The 20,021-nt window shown below is 35.7% G+C and overlaps 3 protein-coding genes and 1 non-coding gene across 6 annotated transcripts in view; 2 read left to right on the top strand and 2 right to left on the bottom strand.

Moving 5' to 3' along the window:
- Positions 1-9,694, top strand: part of LOC110996838 (E3 ubiquitin-protein ligase UBR1) — a 38,524-nt gene extending 28,830 nt beyond the window's left edge. For both annotated transcript variants that reach the window (XM_022264702.2, XM_022264701.2), the window contains exons 19-30: positions 344-510; positions 830-1,005; positions 1,601-1,686; positions 2,481-2,608; positions 3,028-3,144; positions 3,477-3,703; positions 4,350-4,542; positions 5,076-5,315; positions 5,673-6,665; positions 7,226-7,417; positions 8,176-8,275; positions 8,829-9,694. In XM_022264702.2, coding sequence (XP_022120394.2) covers positions 344-510; positions 830-1,005; positions 1,601-1,686; positions 2,481-2,608; positions 3,028-3,144; positions 3,477-3,703; positions 4,350-4,542; positions 5,076-5,315; positions 5,673-6,665; positions 7,226-7,417; positions 8,176-8,275; positions 8,829-8,875 — 2,666 coding nt within the window. In that variant the 3' untranslated portion in view covers positions 8,876-9,694. The remainder of the gene's footprint in view (positions 1-343; positions 511-829; positions 1,006-1,600; positions 1,687-2,480; positions 2,609-3,027; positions 3,145-3,476; positions 3,704-4,349; positions 4,543-5,075; positions 5,316-5,672; positions 6,666-7,225; positions 7,418-8,175; positions 8,276-8,828) is intronic.
- Positions 9,695-10,574: 880 nt separating this feature from the next.
- On the bottom strand, positions 10,575-10,646 carry Trnaw-cca. The gene has a single exon. It is a non-coding gene; the product is annotated as a tRNA-Trp (tRNA).
- A 4,073-nt stretch (positions 10,647-14,719) lies between these two features.
- Positions 14,720-17,913, bottom strand: LOC110996843 (putative Ras-related protein Rab-33). Its single transcript, XM_022264710.2, has 5 exons — positions 17,607-17,913; positions 17,249-17,368; positions 16,926-17,075; positions 16,423-16,536; positions 14,720-16,006 (listed from the first exon to the last, which is right to left on the bottom strand). The coding sequence occupies exons 1-5, from the start codon at positions 17,805-17,807 to the stop codon at positions 15,929-15,931; spliced, it is 663 nt and encodes a 220-aa protein (XP_022120402.1). The 5' UTR covers positions 17,808-17,913; the 3' UTR covers positions 14,720-15,928.
- Positions 17,914-18,246: 333 nt separating this feature from the next.
- The window catches only part of LOC110996848 (myotubularin-related protein 13), a 58,156-nt gene continuing 56,381 nt past the window's right edge, over positions 18,247-20,021 (top strand). For both annotated transcript variants that reach the window (XM_045631567.1, XM_022264716.2), the window contains exon 1: positions 18,247-18,672. In XM_045631567.1, coding sequence (XP_045487523.1) covers positions 18,618-18,672 — 55 coding nt within the window. In that variant the 5' untranslated portion in view covers positions 18,247-18,617. The remainder of the gene's footprint in view (positions 18,673-20,021) is intronic.

Here is a 20,021-nt window from a genome sequence, read left to right as displayed (position 1 = left end):
TTACAAAAGCGGGGAGGAGGTATAAAGTATGATGTATAGGACCTCAAGAGAAAATATGGATAGATGACGATATAGAACTAGCGGGGAACAACTGGTGAATGTTGCTCACGACAAAGTTAAATGGAAAAATATGGAGGAGGCTTTTACCCGTAATTCATACAAAAACTTAACGAGTAAAAAAGAAAAAGTAATCTAAATTAAAAATTTAAAAAAATACTATATATATTATATATACTACATTTTTCTATATTTTTCAATGGATTGAAAAAGTTCCATTCCTTTCCTTTAATTTATTTTTACTTTTAAAGCATCAAGCGGTTGACCATTTTCCTCTTTCATGCAGATTTGCCAGAATGTTGCCCGCCCCCGGCCCTACCGAAGCTGACACCGCCGTTCCGGCTCCTCGCGAATCTTCTGCAATGCGACGGCGCCTTGCACGTTCTGCGTTGCGTACTCGAACGTGCGATCGACTTACGTGCGCGCTCGTTCTCTGAGCCCCAAGTTCATAAGGTATGCTTTTTTTTATTTTAAATATTACAATTTTACTTTGTGATTGGTCTATTTAAGATTCTAAAGCCTTATGCCCCGTTATATCGGGGTTCCCTAAGTTGGATTATAGGGTTTCATTCCAATATGGAAACTTGCCAAGTTTTCTTATATTTAGCTAAGTATCTACGCATTTTACAAAAGGGACGTTTATAATATAGGTGGGTAGTTTTACATAAATTTTTTAAAAGTACTTTAAGTTTAATTCCCAAGTACTTTTTAGCTAAGATTTTTATAATTATTTGGCTCTTTTTCAACTTTCCTTATCTCGATAAATCTGCAGGCGTTACACCTAATCGGCTACGCATTACGCGATGAAGAGAGCGGCCATTACGAGTTCCTAGCGTTCGCGGAGAGTGCGGCGAGGGCTGGTATCGTAGACTTGCTGCAGAAGTTGGCCGTCAGCCCGCGGGTAGACGCACATCGGGCACTCGCTAATTGGCTGCTTGCTAAGATCAGGTAAATATTAGTGAAGAACACTTCTGGAGGCTGCAAGAAAGCCAATAACAATTACAGAATTGGCGCATCATCTTGATGGCTGACCACGCTCTGCGAACTAGCGAACTGTGGAATGGATTCCCGGTGGGATCTTCCCTGGAAAATACCAGTTTTTAAAAAAAGAGCATACTCAAAGGCCAGCAACGCACCTACTTAAATGGGTCCAAGAGCTGCAATAACTTTGTGTGCATCCAGTGGGCTTTATTGCTCCCGCCCATGTTATAAAAATTCCAGTGACTAAATCCCAGCTTTTCTTGTCCTAACGTCAATTGAACCGAGGGTTTTCGTGGACATACAAATAAAAATATATAAGTGTATCCAAGCCGGTTGGTTTTGTCATGATTGAGGATGTAACTTCCTTCACATTGGTGCACAGCCGGGGCTCGAACATACGACCTCAGAGGTGAGAGTTGCACTCTGAAGTCACCTACTGCTATCCTCCTATGTAAATAATATATTAACATAGTTTATTCTTATTAGGTGAATTAGGATTATTATTCTAGATTAAAAAAATAATAATTCGAAATGTTTAAAAATACAAAGATTTCTTTTCCAGGACACTATTAGGACGACCAGATGAATCGGGTGATGGTGATAAAATGGATGTGGAAAATGATGACACGCCAGCCAATGACACGGCCGGTAATTTAATTTATATAAATTATGGTTTTGTTTGGTGGTGGTTGATCTAGATGTTCAGATATATGTTAAATGAAACACTTTGTATGAAGCTGGATAACAGCTGACTTTGTTTAAAATATATTATAACTGAGACAGGCCTAGTGGCTTCAGCGTGCGACTCTCATACCTGAGGTCGTAGGTTCGATCCCGGGCTGTGCACCAATGTATTTGTATGTTCGCATTTAACATTTGCTCGAACGGTGAAGGAAAACATCGTGAGGAAACTGACGTGTCTTAGACCCAAAAAGTCGACGATGTGTCAGTCACTGGAGGCTGATCACCTACTTGCCTATTAGATTTAAAAATGATCATGAAACAGATTCAGAAATCTGAGGCCAAGACCTAAAGAGGTTGTAGCGCCACTGATTTATTTATTTATAACTGAGATAATATTAGGGGTATTAACCCCACTGGATTACGACTATATCAAAAACTAACTTGGTTTATCTAAGGGTCACAAATATTTTTTTTTTAATAGAACAGGGGGCAAACGGGCAGGAGGCTCACCTGATGTTAAGTGAAACCGCCGCCCATGGACGCTCAATGTCAGAGGGCTCGCGAATGCGTAGCCGGCAATCTTAGTGATACTTATGTTATTGCACATTATCGAACGAAAATGTTGTAATAGAATTTATGAGTGGAAGAAACTATATATGTAACTTAGTTTACATAACTGAAGTAATAAGTGTTTATTTATTTAAAAAGACTGATTAAAAAGAAAACTGCGGCCTTTTAACTTAACTTCTCTATTTTAGAGAAGGAGAAAGTTCGTCGTGCAAAATTAGCTGCTGAAAAGCGTGCTAAAGTGATGGCTCAGATGCAAGCGCAGATGAACAAATTTATCACAAACAATGCGACGCTCTTTGAAGAGACCGTCACAGAGGTGAGATTTCGTGTAAAAAGTATAGTTTAATGTGTTTCAGATTAAAACACCGTACAGTCAAGTTCACAAAAGTTTTAGTTAATTTTGTAATTTTACATATGATCTCTCTCTCTATATTGACCACTCGCGTACAACAAAAGAATATAAGCGAAATAATTAAATATTGATTTCTATATAATGAATGCAATGTACCAGTTGAAGAGTGTCTACGTGCTATTTGGGGCGTAACTACTACGATTTAAGTAACTACCACGCTTATAAAACTAAGAAAACCTGTGAGCAAAATGTAACGCCTTAGTTCGTAGGATATATAAACAATATAACCGAAACATTTATAAAATTACCAAATAATTTATCTTTATAGTGTAAATTTTTTGGTCCTTCGAGCCGGATTCAAAAGAATTTTATATATGTTTTAGGTAACAGAAGAAGAAGAATCTGAAGACCTTGTGTCTTTGTACTGCGGCTCGGCCTTGGGAGTTTGGGGTGGAGGTGTTACCGATATGCCTCGTGTTTGCATCATGTGTCAGGAAGAGGTGAGTTAGGAATTCCTTGAAATCATGTAGGGAATATTTCTTATTATAAAAAAGAGAGAAAATTGGAAGATAATATGTAGAAATTTCGAATGTTATTTAAAAGTTAATTCGACTTAGGGTCTTTCAAGAAAAGAGATTTCAAGTCATTTCTTAAAAGCCAGAAACGCACTCGCGAGCCCTCTGGCATTGAGAGTGTCCATGGGCGGCGGTATCACTTAACATCAGGTGAGCCTCCTGCCCGTTTGCCCCTGTTCTATAAAAAAATATATAGGAAAACGGTTTTATTACAAATTTACCATTGTACAATTTAACTTATATTGCACGCGTAACAGGGTCGTGTAGAATCAATGACGGAGCCACTAGTGCTGGTGGCCTTCGTGCAGCAGTCCCGCGTGCTGTCCAGATCTCCGCCCCCCGAAGCACCGCAGGCGGACCAGGCGCAGGCTGAGATCCCGGCCGACATCGGAGCGCAGCCACACGTGTCCTGCTGTGGACACGCCCTCCACGCTCGCTGCTGGAGGAAGTACGTCGACGGAGTGCTGGATAAAGAGAAGCTCAGGTATATCACAATAATTTGTTTTTATTTTTTTTATAAATTTTCTATAGATATAGTAAAATGTTCACGGCGGGTATAAGGTGATTCTTTTAATGCAATAAATATATCTGTATTAAATAATAACAAATAATTATTTACAAAATTAATATATCTCTCGTAAAATTACATTAAATACTTTATCATTGCTTCTTACTTGAAATCCTTACGTATTTTCCTGGCAACGGGATGCTTTAAATAATATAAGATATTTATTCCATTACTACTAAACTACGCCTGTACCGAGGAAGGGGTGAATCTTTACTTATTACTTCGCTCACTCCAGTGAGCTTCCCACCCTTCAGTCCCTTTGGGACTGTCCCGCGTCCCGATTGTCCCGCGACGGCGACTTCAGGCCACTTGAAACGCCCATTTGAGCTGAGCTGTAAAGTGGCCAACAGAAAGATTCCAGACAGTCTTACGGGTCGTCTGCTCGGGGTTCTTCAGGGGTTTGACTTTGGCGTCCTCCCTACGGTTCAATGGATTCAAAAGTTAAAGACAACTGAGTTCATTCTCCGTGTTTGGTCATTATTCCAAGTATAATTAATAACAAATTGTATACGTTCTACACGAATTATTCTCGTTCGTGAAATGCAATACGTTTTTATTCCAGACCTTACCGCATCCGTCAACCCGTCGCTTTCGACGTGGAGAAGAAGGAATACCTATGTCCATTGTGCGAGCGGTTGTGCAACACGGCTTTGCCGTTATTGCCCGCGCCGCCCATGCTGCCCGGCAACCCCCCCGTTCTAGATGAGGATATATTCGACTTTGCCCTCGATCTTATACTCAGGATGAGGCATCAGGTATGCAGGTTTTGTTGGAAGGATTTGTAATATCATTCTAGATGCATTAACACAATCATGATAGGTATCAAAATATTTTTTTAAGCTATTGCATAGATTTTATCTCGGGCTTTGAGCGCGCCGATGAATCAAGAGATTCCGTAACGAAAATAAAAGCCTAACACACGATGACGTCATATAGGTGCGGCCAATACGCGTTAGAGCGGGACAGAAGGCGAGATCGGTGAGGTAGCGCAAGCGCGGCCGGTGCAGTAGATTGAATTAATATCGAAAAAAACTCTCTCCTTAGTATTCTTTCGCCTCTTCCTCTTAAATTTTTTAATTCACTAAAAGAGACAGTTGAGCTGTAGATAAAATGGTGCAATTATTATATTTTGTGAATAAGGGGAACAAATCTTTTAAAATATGTAATATCAGCCTACATTAATGTACACTGGACATGTAGCACTATTAATTGTTGCTGTACATAATAAAGAATCTTTGAAATTGAAAAAATATCAGCCTACTAAGTTATATGTGTGTAACATCACCAGGTATGCTCGGCATCCGTGCACCTGTGCACCGAGTACTGCGAAGAAATGCATTGTCGTGCACGCGCACGTAGCGTCGGCGCTCTATCTTCCGAACCCGAAGAAGAGAGCGCAGACGAAGCCGAGGTATACGTCAGCACTCACGCTGAGAACCTTCTTCCGCATGACTTCATCACGCAGTTTGAGAACCCCATACCCGAGTACAATGAGACCAGCAAACAGTTGGTTGAACAGTTTGTAGCGGTGAGTGTTGAGTTTCTTTTTGGTTATTAAATCTATATGTTCATATTTTTTATGAAAAGGGCACAAGTTAAAAGTTCCATAAGCGAGGAGTGAGGATGCAATGGCGGTAATGATGATATAAATAAACAGAAATAACTATTTTTTTATTTTTCATTATGTTTCTTTAAAATAGAGTTTTTAAAGGATTAAGAGTTAGATTTAAAGAGACGAGAAGAGAGAAGATGAGATTTAGAGGTAATTGTGACTCTGACAATATTCAATATTTGGTTACTATTTATCAATAGAATGTACTTATGTTACTTGAAACTGACATAAAAAAGCTAGTGTCATAAAAAAAATTGTTTGTGAATAATTCAGATGGTGCCAAGCGTATTCGGTCAGGCGGAGCCGGGAGGCCTCACTGCCCTCGCCGCTCTTTATCGTGCCACTTCATACACCGTCATGAGCACCGAAGCGGTGCTGAAGGCGGAGAAGAGGCCTCTGCTAGGAGACCTGCCCTCGCGTCACAGGGACGCCCTTCAAGCCCTAATTCGACTGGCCGCGGCATTGCCTTCCGTCTGGCTCGCCCCTAAACATATCTCACACCACGCCCTGAGCACTCTCAGCATATTGGAGAACTCGTCTCCTCTCTCGCATCACATCTTCAGCACTCTAGTCGCGATGGTTCTGACGTTACCGTCCCTGTTCTCGAAACCTGCCGGCCCGGCCAGACCGGCCCATTTGGCCAAGCAGTTCACCCTGGAAGCCTTCCGGGCCCAGATCACGAGGGCTCTCATGGTCATCGACATCAAACCCAGCGAACCGATGGAGGGCGTCGAGAGGGTCACTCCCCGCAGCCTGCAGAACATGCTCGCTCACGTCAAGCTATTGAGGCGAGGCGAATTGGACATCGAGAACGTGGATCCGGCGGAAGTTTGGGCGGACGCGAAGCGCCAGTGCCACACCTTCCTTCGATGCTGCTGTCTGTTCTTCCACTTCCTGAGCGACATCATCCCGCCCACGGAACTGACGGAGGTCGGGGGAGACACGTGGGAGACGATGTGCGAATACCTGGATCTGCCGACCGATTACAGAGATCTGATGGAGGACAGAGGGAGAGTGAAGTCCTTAGAGTGGGTCGGTTATTCGGATGAGTGGTTCAAAGGGACGATACCCAGGCGGATAGCGCTGGAGCCCGATCCGCCCAGATTGATCACTCTGCCGGACGATTTCTCGGAGCTGATGAATATCGTGTCGGAGTTCTCGTGTCCGAACTCTGAGCGGGAAGACAGCAAGAATCCAACGATGTGTCTGGTCTGCGGGCAGATATTGTGTTCGCAGAGCTATTGCTGCCAGATTGAAATCAGTAAAGTAAGCGAATATGTATATTAAATAATAATTTCATCCGTTATTACAAAATTCTTATTTCCAAACCACTTTGGCTTTGGTTCCTTCAAGAAAATACTTCATATCAATTCTTAAAGGCCGGTCACGCACTCGCGAGACCTCTTGCATTGTGAGTGTCCATGGGCCGCGGTATAACTTAACATAAGGTGAGCTTGAGAATATTTTGAGTACGAGTAATATTTTGTTATAACTTTTTAGCGTCAAACTTAAGCATTTGCTATTTAAATAATTGCGATTTGTATTGGGACATTACTTTTCAAAGCGTAAAATCTGTTGCGATACCGGGACAATGGCGGTGGGGATGAAATCGGCATTAGCATTAGGCTTGATAATAAAATTAGATACGATTTGCCTAAATACGAGGCGATCTGGGCGATTCCACTTCTGCTTGCTCATGAATTTAGGGGCCGTTTGTAGACGCTTTTACTTGGCAGACATTATTTTGGATAAGTATTGACATAGTAATTACATGAGTATTACCTTGTTCTATAACAATAATTCTATAATGAACGATACCGCCTCAGCCCGGCAGCCGCGCAGGCACTTCGGGTGAGCTGGTGGGCGCAGTGGTTGCCCATGCGCAGCGCTGTGGCGGGGGAGCCGGCCTCTTCCTGCGAGTGCGCGAGTGCGAGCTGCTCCTCCTTGCCGCGCCCTCGCCCACGAGAGGCTCCATGATGCCCGCGCCCTATTTGGACTCTTACGGGGAGACCGATCAGGTTCGCTTTTATAGTAATAATATTTTATAGTGTGTTAATAGCGTACTAATTCTTAAAAGGCCGGCAAGGCATTCGAGCACAGAGCAACTGGCGGCCTTATCGCTTATGGGTGATCTCTTCTAGACAACTTTAATGTTAAGTAAATAATTGTAAGTATATAGTAGGAAGAGATAATACAAATATTAAACAATTCTAATTCTACGTCATGTTTAATTTAAAACTGCCTCAGATTTTTGTATCCGTTCCGTGATAATTTCTAGGCAAGAAGGTGATAAGTAGTAGTGGTAGTAGTGGTAGTAGTGGTGGTAGTGGTGGTAGGTAGGGAGTATAATGTTAACCTCTTGTATACATATATATTATTATGATATATTATACCTGTGTGTTGTCTTTTTTTGTGAAGTCATTTTTGTTTTGAGTATCTGCTTTGATTAAATTCAATCCATCAAATCTATCTTCACCGCCAATGTCGTTAAGAGTTAACGACATTGGCGGAATTGTGATTTACACAGAAGTCGTTAAAAATAAACTGAAGTGAAGGTGATCTATCTTCTTCCCGACACTTTTTGGATCTAATACCAACGAACCCAGGGATGGGAGTCGAACTAAGCCCACAATCCTTTATATTTATTTATTAATAAAACGCCACAAACTTGGTATTAAAATTTAAGAATACTTGGTTTTTACAAAATGACTTATTGTGTTAATTTTAGACATATTATGAAGAATGGTGTTAGGTTTTATATTATATATAATTTTAGGGTCTTCGTCGTGGAAATCCTCTTCATCTGTGCCCGGAGCGATATGAGAACCTGAGAATGATGTGGCTGAGTCACGGAATACACGAGAGAATCACACGGGGTGAGGTCAAAAGTCTATACAGAAAAAATATTTGTATTTTTTAACCAATAAACTATAAAATATATATATATTTAAAATAACTAATAACTATTAAATATATATTTTATATTGTATCTATAAAATATAATTCAAATTTAAAAATCATCATTCATGTAGGTAACATAATGTACAATGTACGTCAAAAAAAAAATAAAAAAAATACGTTTATTTTGGAACATAAGATCTTCTAGGTATCACTTATTCCACGTCAATCAATTCAAACTTGTAGGCATCCCTACTCATCGGCAAAGACAGAGGGTGTAGGCCGAGAGAAAAAGCCGGCTTAAAAATTCTCGGTACTCTTTTAAAAAAGCAAATCATCAAACAATATTTAAAACAAATATATCAAATTAATTAGAGGCAGCCTGCCCAGCACTAGTCCCAGGTATACATTAAATGCTTCTAATTTTAAATTTACTGCCAGTTCTCAAATCAAGAACGGTACAGAAGAACTGGCAATAAACTCTCCGCCACTCTTTTAAATCGCTAAACTTGATTAAACTTTATTTTTCAGGCATCGACACAAACATGATACTGACTAACACCTGGCAGAACATGTGAGGCCAACCCCGGCGGCGCGTCCAATTCTTCCGCAGAACCTGAGGCCGCGTAGCCTCAACGTGAGGCGACGATCGTGTCGTGACGTATCGCGTCGCGTCGCGTCGTGTCGTGTCGTGACGTATCGCGTCGCGTCGCGTCGTGCCGAATGGGACAGTGATTAGTTGTGATATTATGAACTACGAGAGTGGCAAATCTTATGAGTTTTGTCAAATATAATTTCGGTTGTTATTACTACGTAAAATGTCCTTAGGATTAGCCACAGAATTGTATATGCCAGAGACAGCTAGGTTCGATTATTTCTTATGGCGTATATTATTTTGTTTCATGGAGTGTTTAGGCTTAGAATTAGATATAACACGACTGGTTATATCTTGTTGCTATATCCTATTTTGTGTGTATTTACATTTATTTAGTCTTAATAAAAATTTAGAAAATTTGTGCAATTTTTTTTTCTGATTTGTTAGTTTCTAAAAAAAAATGTTCAAAATCTATTGCATTATATGATACTGTCAAACAAAACAAATATGTTTCATATAATTCAAATAAATAAAATAATCTTATCTACGCTTGAAGGATCCGATCTTTTGGCAAATTGTTATGATCATTCTTATCATGATTTCTACTTTGTGCCAAAAGATAAATGTATTTACAAGATTTTTAGTTAATACAGAACAGAGTATTTTGACGATATTTAAATAAATTTTAGATATTTCAAGTTACTAAGATACTTGTTTTGCAATAGATTAGAGGCCTTTGTCGTTAGTTGACTATTTTCTTTGTTAATCTTATTGGTATTTAATATAAATGCTTTATTTAATATTTGGTTGTTTTTCTTAATGTACCTGCTTGCGACTTCCTCAAATTCAAGATATTCATGCATCGAAGATATTTCTAAGTCGAATTAACAAAATTTATCAGACACAATTTTAATGCAACTACTTAACTAACAAAAAAATATTTTAGTGTAGATTTTGTAAGAAATCTTTCTACTGAGTTATATTCGTTCATTTTAATTATATTTAATATTATATATTTTTTAAATATCGTGTATTAAAACCTAACAAACAAATAAACAGTGTTTACAATTTTCTTTACCTACAATTACTAACCTAACCTCTTTTCATTACTAAATAAAAATTTATAAAAAACAAATTTAAAAAGTTTGGCCCCAGTGGCAATGTAGCTTGAACGCTGTACTGCGATACTAATGTTTAGCGGGGAATTAGCACCAGCTCTGAGGTCAATTGGTACTATCTATAGCTGACCTAAATGTTTATTTAGCGCCTGTGCACTAAATAAAGATTTGTGCACAGTCTAATCCAAAGGGAACAAATTGACTTCTGAGAAGACTGATAACAGCACAAAGTGATTCGGGGTCCAAAACGGTACCAGTGTTACCCAAGAATAACCATGTAAACCAACCATGCGTGGTCTGCTATTGAAGTGTGACCTAATAAGTTTTAAAATTCAGATGTGCAAATCTTCTCACTTCTCCATTGAATGTTGACGCTAGAAGGAAACTGAAACTGGGTTGGATGCGTTTATATATTAATTTTAATATTAACACATACAGCAGGGTCAAATTTAAGAAAACGTTATACAGAGATAACATAAAAAAATTACAGTAAAAATAGTATTCTACATACATATATTCTACATATATATACATATACATGCAACACATTAAAAAATATTATATTGACCCCGACGTGATTTGAACACGCAACCTTCTGATCTGGAGTCAGACGCGCTACCGTTGCGCCACGGAGTCTCTTAGAGTAGCTATGGAAAAGTGTATTTGTGTCAGCCTTTTGATAAAGTCGGTCCAAAACACATTAAATAAAAGATAATTTCTTATATGTTTTTCATATACACTAACATCGATTTTTTAGGCGATAGGAGTGCTGATACTGATGACTTGCACAAAATATTAGTTCTATTACATAGTCAGAAAATACTAACATACTAGGTAATTTTTTTTGTAATCCAGTGACAAAATGAAAAAATATCGCTCAGTAGCGATAAAGCTGCACCGCATCTATGAATAATAGAATACATAGAAATTATAATGAAATTTTCTAAACTATAAAAAGATTTGGCGCACAGACTCAGATGAGTCTTCTTCTTTTAGATAAAAGAACTAATACTAGTCTATTCGTCTAAAATAAGTTTAACCAATTTTGTAGAAAATTGCTTTGAGTGTCTGGGTGGTAATCTGTTAGTCCGTAAATCCAAATTTTGAATCGATGCCCAAAAGCATCTTCAATCAAGCTTTGATAAGACCTTCCCGCGTGCTCTTCTATTGGGGGGGTCTGAAGGTGAAGTCTCTCACAAACCAAATGTGACCTGTAATACTTTGCCAAAAAGTCAATCCTTGCAGATAGAACATGTTGATTGGAATGCTAACCTTCAGTCAAAAGAGTTGCAGAATTTCCTGACGAAGCTACTGCTATTGCTATTTTGCCTGTCTGTCTTATCTTAGCAATAATCAAGTTAGCGAGAAATGTTTTGCCTGTAACTCCTGGAGGGTCTAAAAGAATAATTTCCTCCTGCTGTAGTCTACGCTGTCTATTATTGTGTCAAAAGATGTTTTCGATCAGGGCCTAATTCTGAGATATAATAATAATAAAAATACAAGCCTTTGTAAAGACGAGATACAATTTTTTAAAGCTAGAATAAACATGTTTTTTATGTGTATTTATGTGGGCAGTTCGGGTCCACCTGCCTCGGCTCATATTTCATCATGACCTATGTACCTACCAATTCCTTAATGACTTGCTCCATTTTGACTGTCCTCTGATGGTATGCCCAGCCCATTCCATTTTAGTTTAATAATTGCATACAAAATGCAAAATGTTTATTCTGTCATAAAGTTTTTTCCCCATCATGTTTCTTTTTTTCTATTCATTGCATTCTGACATGTTTCAAGTTTTTTTTTGGTTAGTGCTTAGGTAGTTGGAAAGACGCATAGGAAATGCATGGAAAAGATTCTGGAGTTTAAAGGAAATATGTATTTAAAAATAAAGAAATTAGTATGGTTATCAAAAGGAAACTACAACACGAGCATTCTGCCTATATTGACTTATGGCTGTCAAACTTGGACCTTAACAATTACGAGATATAATCAGTGAAAAATACCTTTAATTCATCGGTATTACAAGTGTATTGTGGGAAGAATTATTTAAGAAGTATTTCCGAACCAATTCGACTTAGGGTCCTTCAAGAAAAGAGCGTACCAATTCTTAAAAGGCCGGTAACGCACTCGCGAGCCCTCTGGTATTGAGTGTGTCCATGGGCGGCGGTATCACTTAACATCAGGTGAGCCTCCTGCCCGTTTGCCCCCTGTTTTATATAAAAAAAGAAGGCAATGGTTCTGATGGGCTGCCCGTTTGCCCTCTGTTCTATATTTAAAAAAAAATTCGAGTAAACTTAAGTCACGGCAAGCTGCCTAAAACGTCTCCTTGAAAATACTATTTAATCTTCAGATATTCGAAAGCGACATCTTTCGAATATCTGAAGATGGGCATGTGCGTGATTTCTTTCAGAATTCGGAGATAAAACACTTCGCTTGAGATGGATGTGCCCCGTAAACTCTACCTAAATGGGCATCTCTTTTATTATGCGTCATCCGAGGATTAGATATTATTAGCCCAAGAGTGTTGCGCGACCTCCTGGTATTCATCTACAATACACCAATCAAAAAACGCCAGCAGATTGACCATTTTCTAGATGGACGACAAAATATGCATTATAGCGACCGGTATCCTACTATATATATAATGTTAATACTCGGAACACACGCAGGCTGCAATTTCCCCACACCAAGAAGGATACTTTTCTTTAACAAAATGCCAGAGGCTCTTTTATCTCTGCCTTTTAATAAATATAAGAAATGTAATAAATTAAATAATGAATAGCTGAGTAAAAAGGCTTACTATAAAGTTAAGATTATCTGCTTCTAATTTATTTGTGATATTTGATTCAAAATAAGTGTTGTTTGATGATTTGCTAGTTTATAAGAGAATAGAGAGTTTTTTACTGTCTTCTTGGCCTATGAGCAGGGATTCTACTATTCTACCAATTGAAATTTAATGACGTGGAATAAGTGATATCTGTATGTATCTTATTTATTTTATAGCTTGAAACGGGAGATAAATAAAAATCAATTATATAAAATATATCCTTTTATTTCAATTTATAATTTCAACAAGAAAAGATGAAATATATGAATTATTGAAAATATAGTTTAAAAAGTTGACTAATTAGACTTATAGGTCTAAATATAAATTATTTTCTAGATTCTACAATATATTTCAAAATTTAAATAAAACTTATTTCATTCATATAACTCAATTTATTTACATTAGTTGAGCAAAATAATAATGTAATAAATTCACAATACATATTTTATATAACTTTTACTGTAAAATTGATATTAATAAACTAAAAAATACTTTTTTTAAATTGCACACTTTTTGTCTCACTTTACTAAATACGAATGACCAAAGTAGTATTATTTAATAGTCTTGCGGCAGATTAGTGCGTTCGTCGGTTATTATATAAAAAACAAATTTATATGTATTTTATAATTAGGAGAATATATATCTACCTAGGAAGAAGAAATAAACAAATATAAGGAATGTATTACAACTCACCTACAAAACATACTAGCGAATAAAAATGTATCGGTGCAAACTTTACACGGCAACATACTAAGAGTAATTACACACAGACTTCAAGACGCTAGAATAAGTAATAAAAACACAAGACATACGATTTTATCAATTTTGAAGAGAAGACAGTTTCTGCAAAATACCAAGAATAATACTTGGTCTATGAAAAACGAACTACAAGGGTTTTACAAACTAGTAAGCAGGCGTATAAAAAGCGACTATACAAAGTACAGATCGGAAGCCCTGAAAAAGCATCGAATGAATCAGGAAGTTCAAAGAAAGCATTCAAAGACGGTTTAAAAATTAAATAAACAATCCTAAGCAATCACAACTATATCATAGGAATTTTTGTTTTGAAAGCTTGCGGTGGCGGTGACTTTAGGGGCAAGTGCCGCGAAATGTGGTCTGAAAGTCCACTGTGGGTCGAGAATCAGCCCTACGTATTTAAGCGTGGTACCAACCCGGATAACTACTCCACTAACAATGATATCTGCGCCTTGGGGTGGAGTTTTTCTGTGTCCGTAGAAGCATATAGCTTCTGATTTTTGAAGGGCGACCTCGAGGCCGAGCTTTTGATTTAAGAAACCACCCGAGCTACTCCAGCTGTCGCTCGAAGGTGCGCTTGCCTAAAATCTTGTCCAATTCTTCTTCTTTCTTGTCCACGAGGGTGTCGTCTGCATAGCATATAGCTGACACTCCCGGGTCTAGTTCCGCTCTATCGTAACTAACTGGGCCAAGAACCGAACCTTGTAGAACGCTGCACTTGATGAGGTGACTCCCTTGCTCCCATTGGTAGTAAGACCCTCTGATGATCGATGGACCAATGGTGACCCGGTGGGGTGGCCCTATTGGGAAACGAAACAGAGGAAGACCGATGGCGATCACGAGATGGGCGGACGACATTGCAAAAACCTGGAGTTCCTTGGAGGAGGCCTTCACTTGTGGAAGGGTTCTTGTAAAATAATTAGGAAATAGATACAAAAATAATAATAGTATAATTTACTTTTCTTAAAAAATTTATTTGATACAAATAGTATTAATATTACTTTATTCTTTGCAAGAAATAAATAGGCTTTTTTATTTTTATTTATTTTATATCTACCAAGATGCCTATCAAAATTTGGTTGCTAGTATAATTTTTTGATTTTTTTATAATTTATAGATTTTTGGGAAAAGAAGTTAACTTATTTTTAAATAAAATATCGTCTATATCCCAATATTAACAATTATATATTCAAGTAAAGCTTTTAATATTATCATATTTGGTTGCCTAAATATGGCCGCAGATGGGTGACTGACTGTGAAAGATGATAAATATTTAAGTTAGAGTGAAAGAGAGTTAATGCCTAACATCATTGGTCAGACAAGGATAGCGATCTTCCAAAAATGACGACGATTGTAATATTTGATAGCGATGAAAAGGATAGCTCTGATAATTCAGATGTATTTGTAAGAGTTACGGAAATAAAGATACATTTAACACTATTTCACTCTATCTTGAACCGATGAACACACTAATCCCGCAGCCGGATTTCTATATACTTAATAATAATAACCGGATGATACTCAGACAAACTCTTTGGGACAGACCCTAATTAAATGTATATATTTTAGAAGGGGTATATTAATCTTATGGCTAAAATATAAAATTAATTAGAAGAGATCAAAAATATTATTTTCTAGTATAATATCAGTTAAGCAAATAAAATGTAGCCTCTATAAAGATTTTGTATAGTTCTTGTTTAATTCTAAAAATATTTTAAATGACAGTAGTTTTATCATGTGTGCGACACACTGTAATACTTTGATAAACTTCTGATATTTTTTTCATTATATACTGACATTCATATACTGGTTATACTGAAAAATTATAGTAAATACAACTGGCGACATTAACATAAAAAAATATATCAGACAATCGCTTAATTATTACAAAAAAATATAACAACACAGAAAGCTGCCTCATAAATGCTAACAATACTTTAAACTTACAAATATTTGCAAAGAGTAATTTCTTGCCATTGACATTGGAATTATTCCATTATCCAAACAATAAATACTTAATTATATACCAATTTGGCACAATATTTATTACTTACAATTAACTCGATTTAATCTCTAGCGTCTGAAAATACTAACAAAATATACAAATAATCTCTGTCACTTATAAAAACTATTTTAAAACCGTTTCTATGAGTCTTATAAACACATTTGGCAAGACTATTCTTTAACATTTGGCAATTTTACATTAACAGTAGTTTACCCGAGAAAACATGTATAATTCCTCATATGTATTATTACTGTACATGAATACTGCCATCAAGCCGGTCATTACAGTAATAATACATTAATGGTACCTTCAAAACCTTGTTTTCACTCACTAGCTACACAAACATGTATCATTTCGCATCGGACGCTTTTGTCTTGATAAAGTCACTCTTCGAGGACCAAGCTCACCCTGAAATATTGAATTTTCCTGTCATTATTCTTAAAATGAACATGTTAAAATACAAGGGTTGAGGTAATTTTGAATAACGTAAATTAGTAATCCTGAAGGATATAAAAAGTTATTAAATACCATGTCTCACACAAATAAACGATTATTTGTGTGAGACATGGTAATTTATACAAATTTAATTATGTATGATAATTGACTTAATTGATATGAATCTGACTAATAATGTAAAATCTAAACTAAGATAAATTTGCGCGCCACTGTGTGTGGCAGAATATGCGAACGACTGACAATTGTACCACCTTGACATTTTGTACCATATTCGTGCAATGAATAAATTATTATTATTATTATAATTTATACAGAGGTTTTATATAATATTTTGCTAATGATATAATAATGCGACAAGAAAAACCTACCTCTACACTAACTACTCGCAGTGGCTGTTTGGAGTATAACTTGTGTGCTAATGTCATAAATATTGACTCCACATTATCACACTCGGAATCCAATAGTGCTGATGTCTCGAAAAGCTGTAACGTAAAATATTAATAAACTGTACAATTGCTATTTTGTGTAATCTACATGTGGAAATGTTTTAAATGAGAAAAATTTAACTACAACAAGGCTTCAAGGGTCTTCTAAAGCCATCTCATCATCATGGTTTAATAGTTATCATGTTTTACTGAACATCATTAACCCTACATGAAATTTCACACGCACATGTGCACTAATATATGTCTATTATGTAGAAGATACTAGATTTATTAATTTAGAGAACTAGAGTCTCATAGAGCTACTGAGAATAATTAATCTAAATAACTTTACTAAGGCAAAAACATAACAGAGTATGAGAAAATTTAATTTACATATATTTATTCTAGGGTATTATTTATCATAATGAATCCAGTATAATACTAACAGGCATCCCATATTTGTCAGCTAACCGCTGAGCATATGTGGTGGCAAGCCGTGATTCTGGAGTACCACAGTCACACTTGTTACCAACCAAGACTCGAGGAGCACCCATCAATCCATGGGATTCTATTTCTTGCATCCAACTAGCTATTGACTGAAATATCAGGCACAACTTAAACATTGATTAAATCATCTACTTATAATATTATTTGTTTAAATTGAATATTACATATTATAAATATCTTGAGTGGTTACTAACCAGTTTTTAAATTAAAATTTAAAAAGATTATGTTTTTTGGTTAGAGCAATACTCATTAAAATACATACATGAAATGTTTCTGGTTTGGTGATATCATAAACAATAACCACTGCATGAACATTTCTGTAATAATGCTGCACCATTGATTTACGAAAACGTTCTTGACCAGCGGTATCCCATAATTGCAGCTGAAATTTATTACATGTTTATTATACTTGGTAATAATGTGTGCTTCTAAACTATTCCTTATAAATGAAAAATATTGCAGAATAGATTATAAGTAGTGTATTTAATGTATAACATTTTCGAGTTGGCAGTGTCTAGTTCAAACAATAGGGATAAGATTGTAATTTTTAATTAAATTTAAAAGAGTGAGAAACTGTTAGCAACACCAATGGATAAAACAAATTCAGTTTCAATGTATACCTTAATATCTTCATTTCGTATCTTTATTGTTCTTTCTCTAAAATCTACCCCAATAGTTGCCTCTGATTTATCTAAAAACTTTGCTTCACAAAAGCGAAAAGTTAAACATGTTTTTCCTACTCCAGAGTCACCCAATACAATAATTTTAAACACTTTTTTCTGTTTTAACCCAGGTACAGACTCATTAGTAGAAGAAGACATGGTCTGAAACGATAATCACTATATAATATTACTGAATTTTAGAAACACTTGAACGTTTTAAAGGATTTATAGAAGTATATTGTGCGAAGTGCAATAATTATTAATTATAATAATGTAAATATTTTTGCACAGAGTTTTTTGGTTTTGACTTCTGACGTGTCTATTTTGACATATACCAAATGGATTTCGTCGCAATTTTTTCACCATCTTCAAATAATGTGTAATTTTTCACGATCTATTATTTAATTAACCATTACAAATAGTACTTGTGAGAATTTTATATAAATGTTGCATAGCTATTCGTTCGAGTTCGAGTTCGAGCAAACATGTAAACATATTTAAATATATCTTCTTATAGTCTGTATGATGATGATGACGACATACGTCACTTTAACGATAAATGAAAGGGTGGCGTCTGACATATTGTGACAACTTTTTCTCAAAAGAACTCTGTCGTTCAGTAGAATGAGTACATTACGTTTGGCATTTTATTCCAAGATTTTTCGCGAAATACTCAGAAAGTCCTCTTGAAAGTATTACCTATTCATTTTATTTGTTCCTTTTGTAATAATTAAAAAAGTAATCGGTGTAAAAAACTTGTTAAAAAATTGAATCCTTCCCCTTGCTATAAATGAGTGTTTGAGGTGTTTATATTCCGAAAAGTTCATGGTTTGTTACGTGTTGTGGGTGTGTTCATATGAGTTTTAATTAATTATGTTGTAAAAAAATTAACAATGTGTTTCGTTTTGTGTAATGAAATAATATCTAAGTGTATTTGTGGTGTTTCACGGATGATGCGGTAGACTTGCCATGTCTAGGCTCGTCGACTATTTCGTGATTGTGGGCTTCGACCACGAAAAAGAAAGTAAGAACAAGTATTTATACTTATATTGTTTTCTGAAACCCGTATATACGTAATAATATATATTATATTTTACTGTGTCAAGCTGAAGTGATGTATTACCCTCAATGCCTCAATGTCTATTTAAGTGATTTGTTTAGTTATTTTTTAGAAATAGACCTGATATTCTAACATTAAATTGAATAAACATCTTATTCAATTTAATGTTAGAATGTCAGGTCTAGCAAAATAATATTTTGAGAATGGGTTACCATTTTTAAATATTTTTTTTTAATTTGTACATTAATAAAAAATTCTATACTTCTGCTAATAATGAATTGATAAAATACGTAATTATATAGGGAGACTTATGCATAGACAAATAAAATATGTCTTATCAATTTGTTTCTAGAACAGTATTGAACTAACAAATACAGCCTTGGGCCTGGTAGATGCAATGATATGATACAATTGATTTGATTTCATTGTCCATTTGCATCTACATTGCATAGTTATGTAGAATACCTCTATTGCTATTCTTACTTATGGTATGGTCACATTGCTTTGATAAAACTTAATGTTTTACTAGATTATATTTGGGTTAATTGTTATAAATTTCTATATAGTTTTTGCACAATAAGATAGAAATCCTCTCTGATATTCATCACATTCACAAATACATTCTTCATTTAACTTAGGAACGAGGATCTTAATCAGTCTTTTAATGTTAAATGGGTATAGAATAGACCAAGTTATTTCTTTTCAGTTGCTTCTGTTGTTCAATGGTCAAACTCAAGGTCAATCTGTTTGAGCTGTCATTACTGATTTAGGTAGGCAGGTTTAGAAAGTTGTATAAATCCTGTGAGCTTACAACAAAGTTCCCTAAAACTAAGCATCCTATACCACTTTTACTGATATACATTATAATCCAATATATTTTTGTCATACAGAAGTCAGACTTCGTGCTATGTTTGTTTCCTCACCTTACCCCCATAAACTGTTCTTATACAACAATATTTTAATTTAGTTTGATTTTAAATTACTGTCACCAAGTGATGAACTGAATGTCATATTAAAACAATTATGCAGCCTATTTTTTCATAATTAAATATTGTTTTTGGTATCCATAAACATTCTCTATTACACTAAACTCTATTTGAATTGAGAATGTTTACTTTCTTAGGCATTTTGAGTCCACTCTGCATTACTTTGGTTCAAATATTTTTTAACAACAGTTTTAAATCAGTATTTATTGAATTTCACAGTAAATTCACTACCATGAATCATGATATATTATTGCACATTATATACATATATAATTACATAATATATACATTTATTTTTTATTAAATATATAGTCTTGGTTTAATTAA

The sequence above is a fragment of the Pieris rapae genome, chromosome 16 (assembly GCF_905147795.1).
Source record: "Pieris rapae chromosome 16, ilPieRapa1.1, whole genome shotgun sequence".
NCBI lineage: Eukaryota > Metazoa > Arthropoda > Insecta > Lepidoptera > Pieridae > Pieris > Pieris rapae.
The sequence above is the reverse complement of the archived record's forward strand: the minus strand, read 5'-3'. Positions and strand labels throughout refer to the sequence as shown.

What these genes read in the sequence shown, in the direction of transcription:
- LOC110996843 (XM_022264710.2), bottom strand. Translation starts at nt 17,807, where the DNA reads ATGTCTTCTTCTACTAATGAGTCTGTACCTGGGTTAAAACAGAAAAAA. An exon ending in CCAAACCAGAAACATTTCAT is followed by an intron (nt 17,076 to 17,248) that starts GTATGTATTTTA and finishes CTGATATTTCAG; the next exon opens with TCAATAGCTAGTTGGATGCA. An exon ending in CTGACAAATATGGGATGCCT is followed by an intron (nt 16,537 to 16,925) that starts GTTAGTATTATA and finishes TTTACGTTACAG; the next exon opens with CTTTTCGAGACATCAGCACT.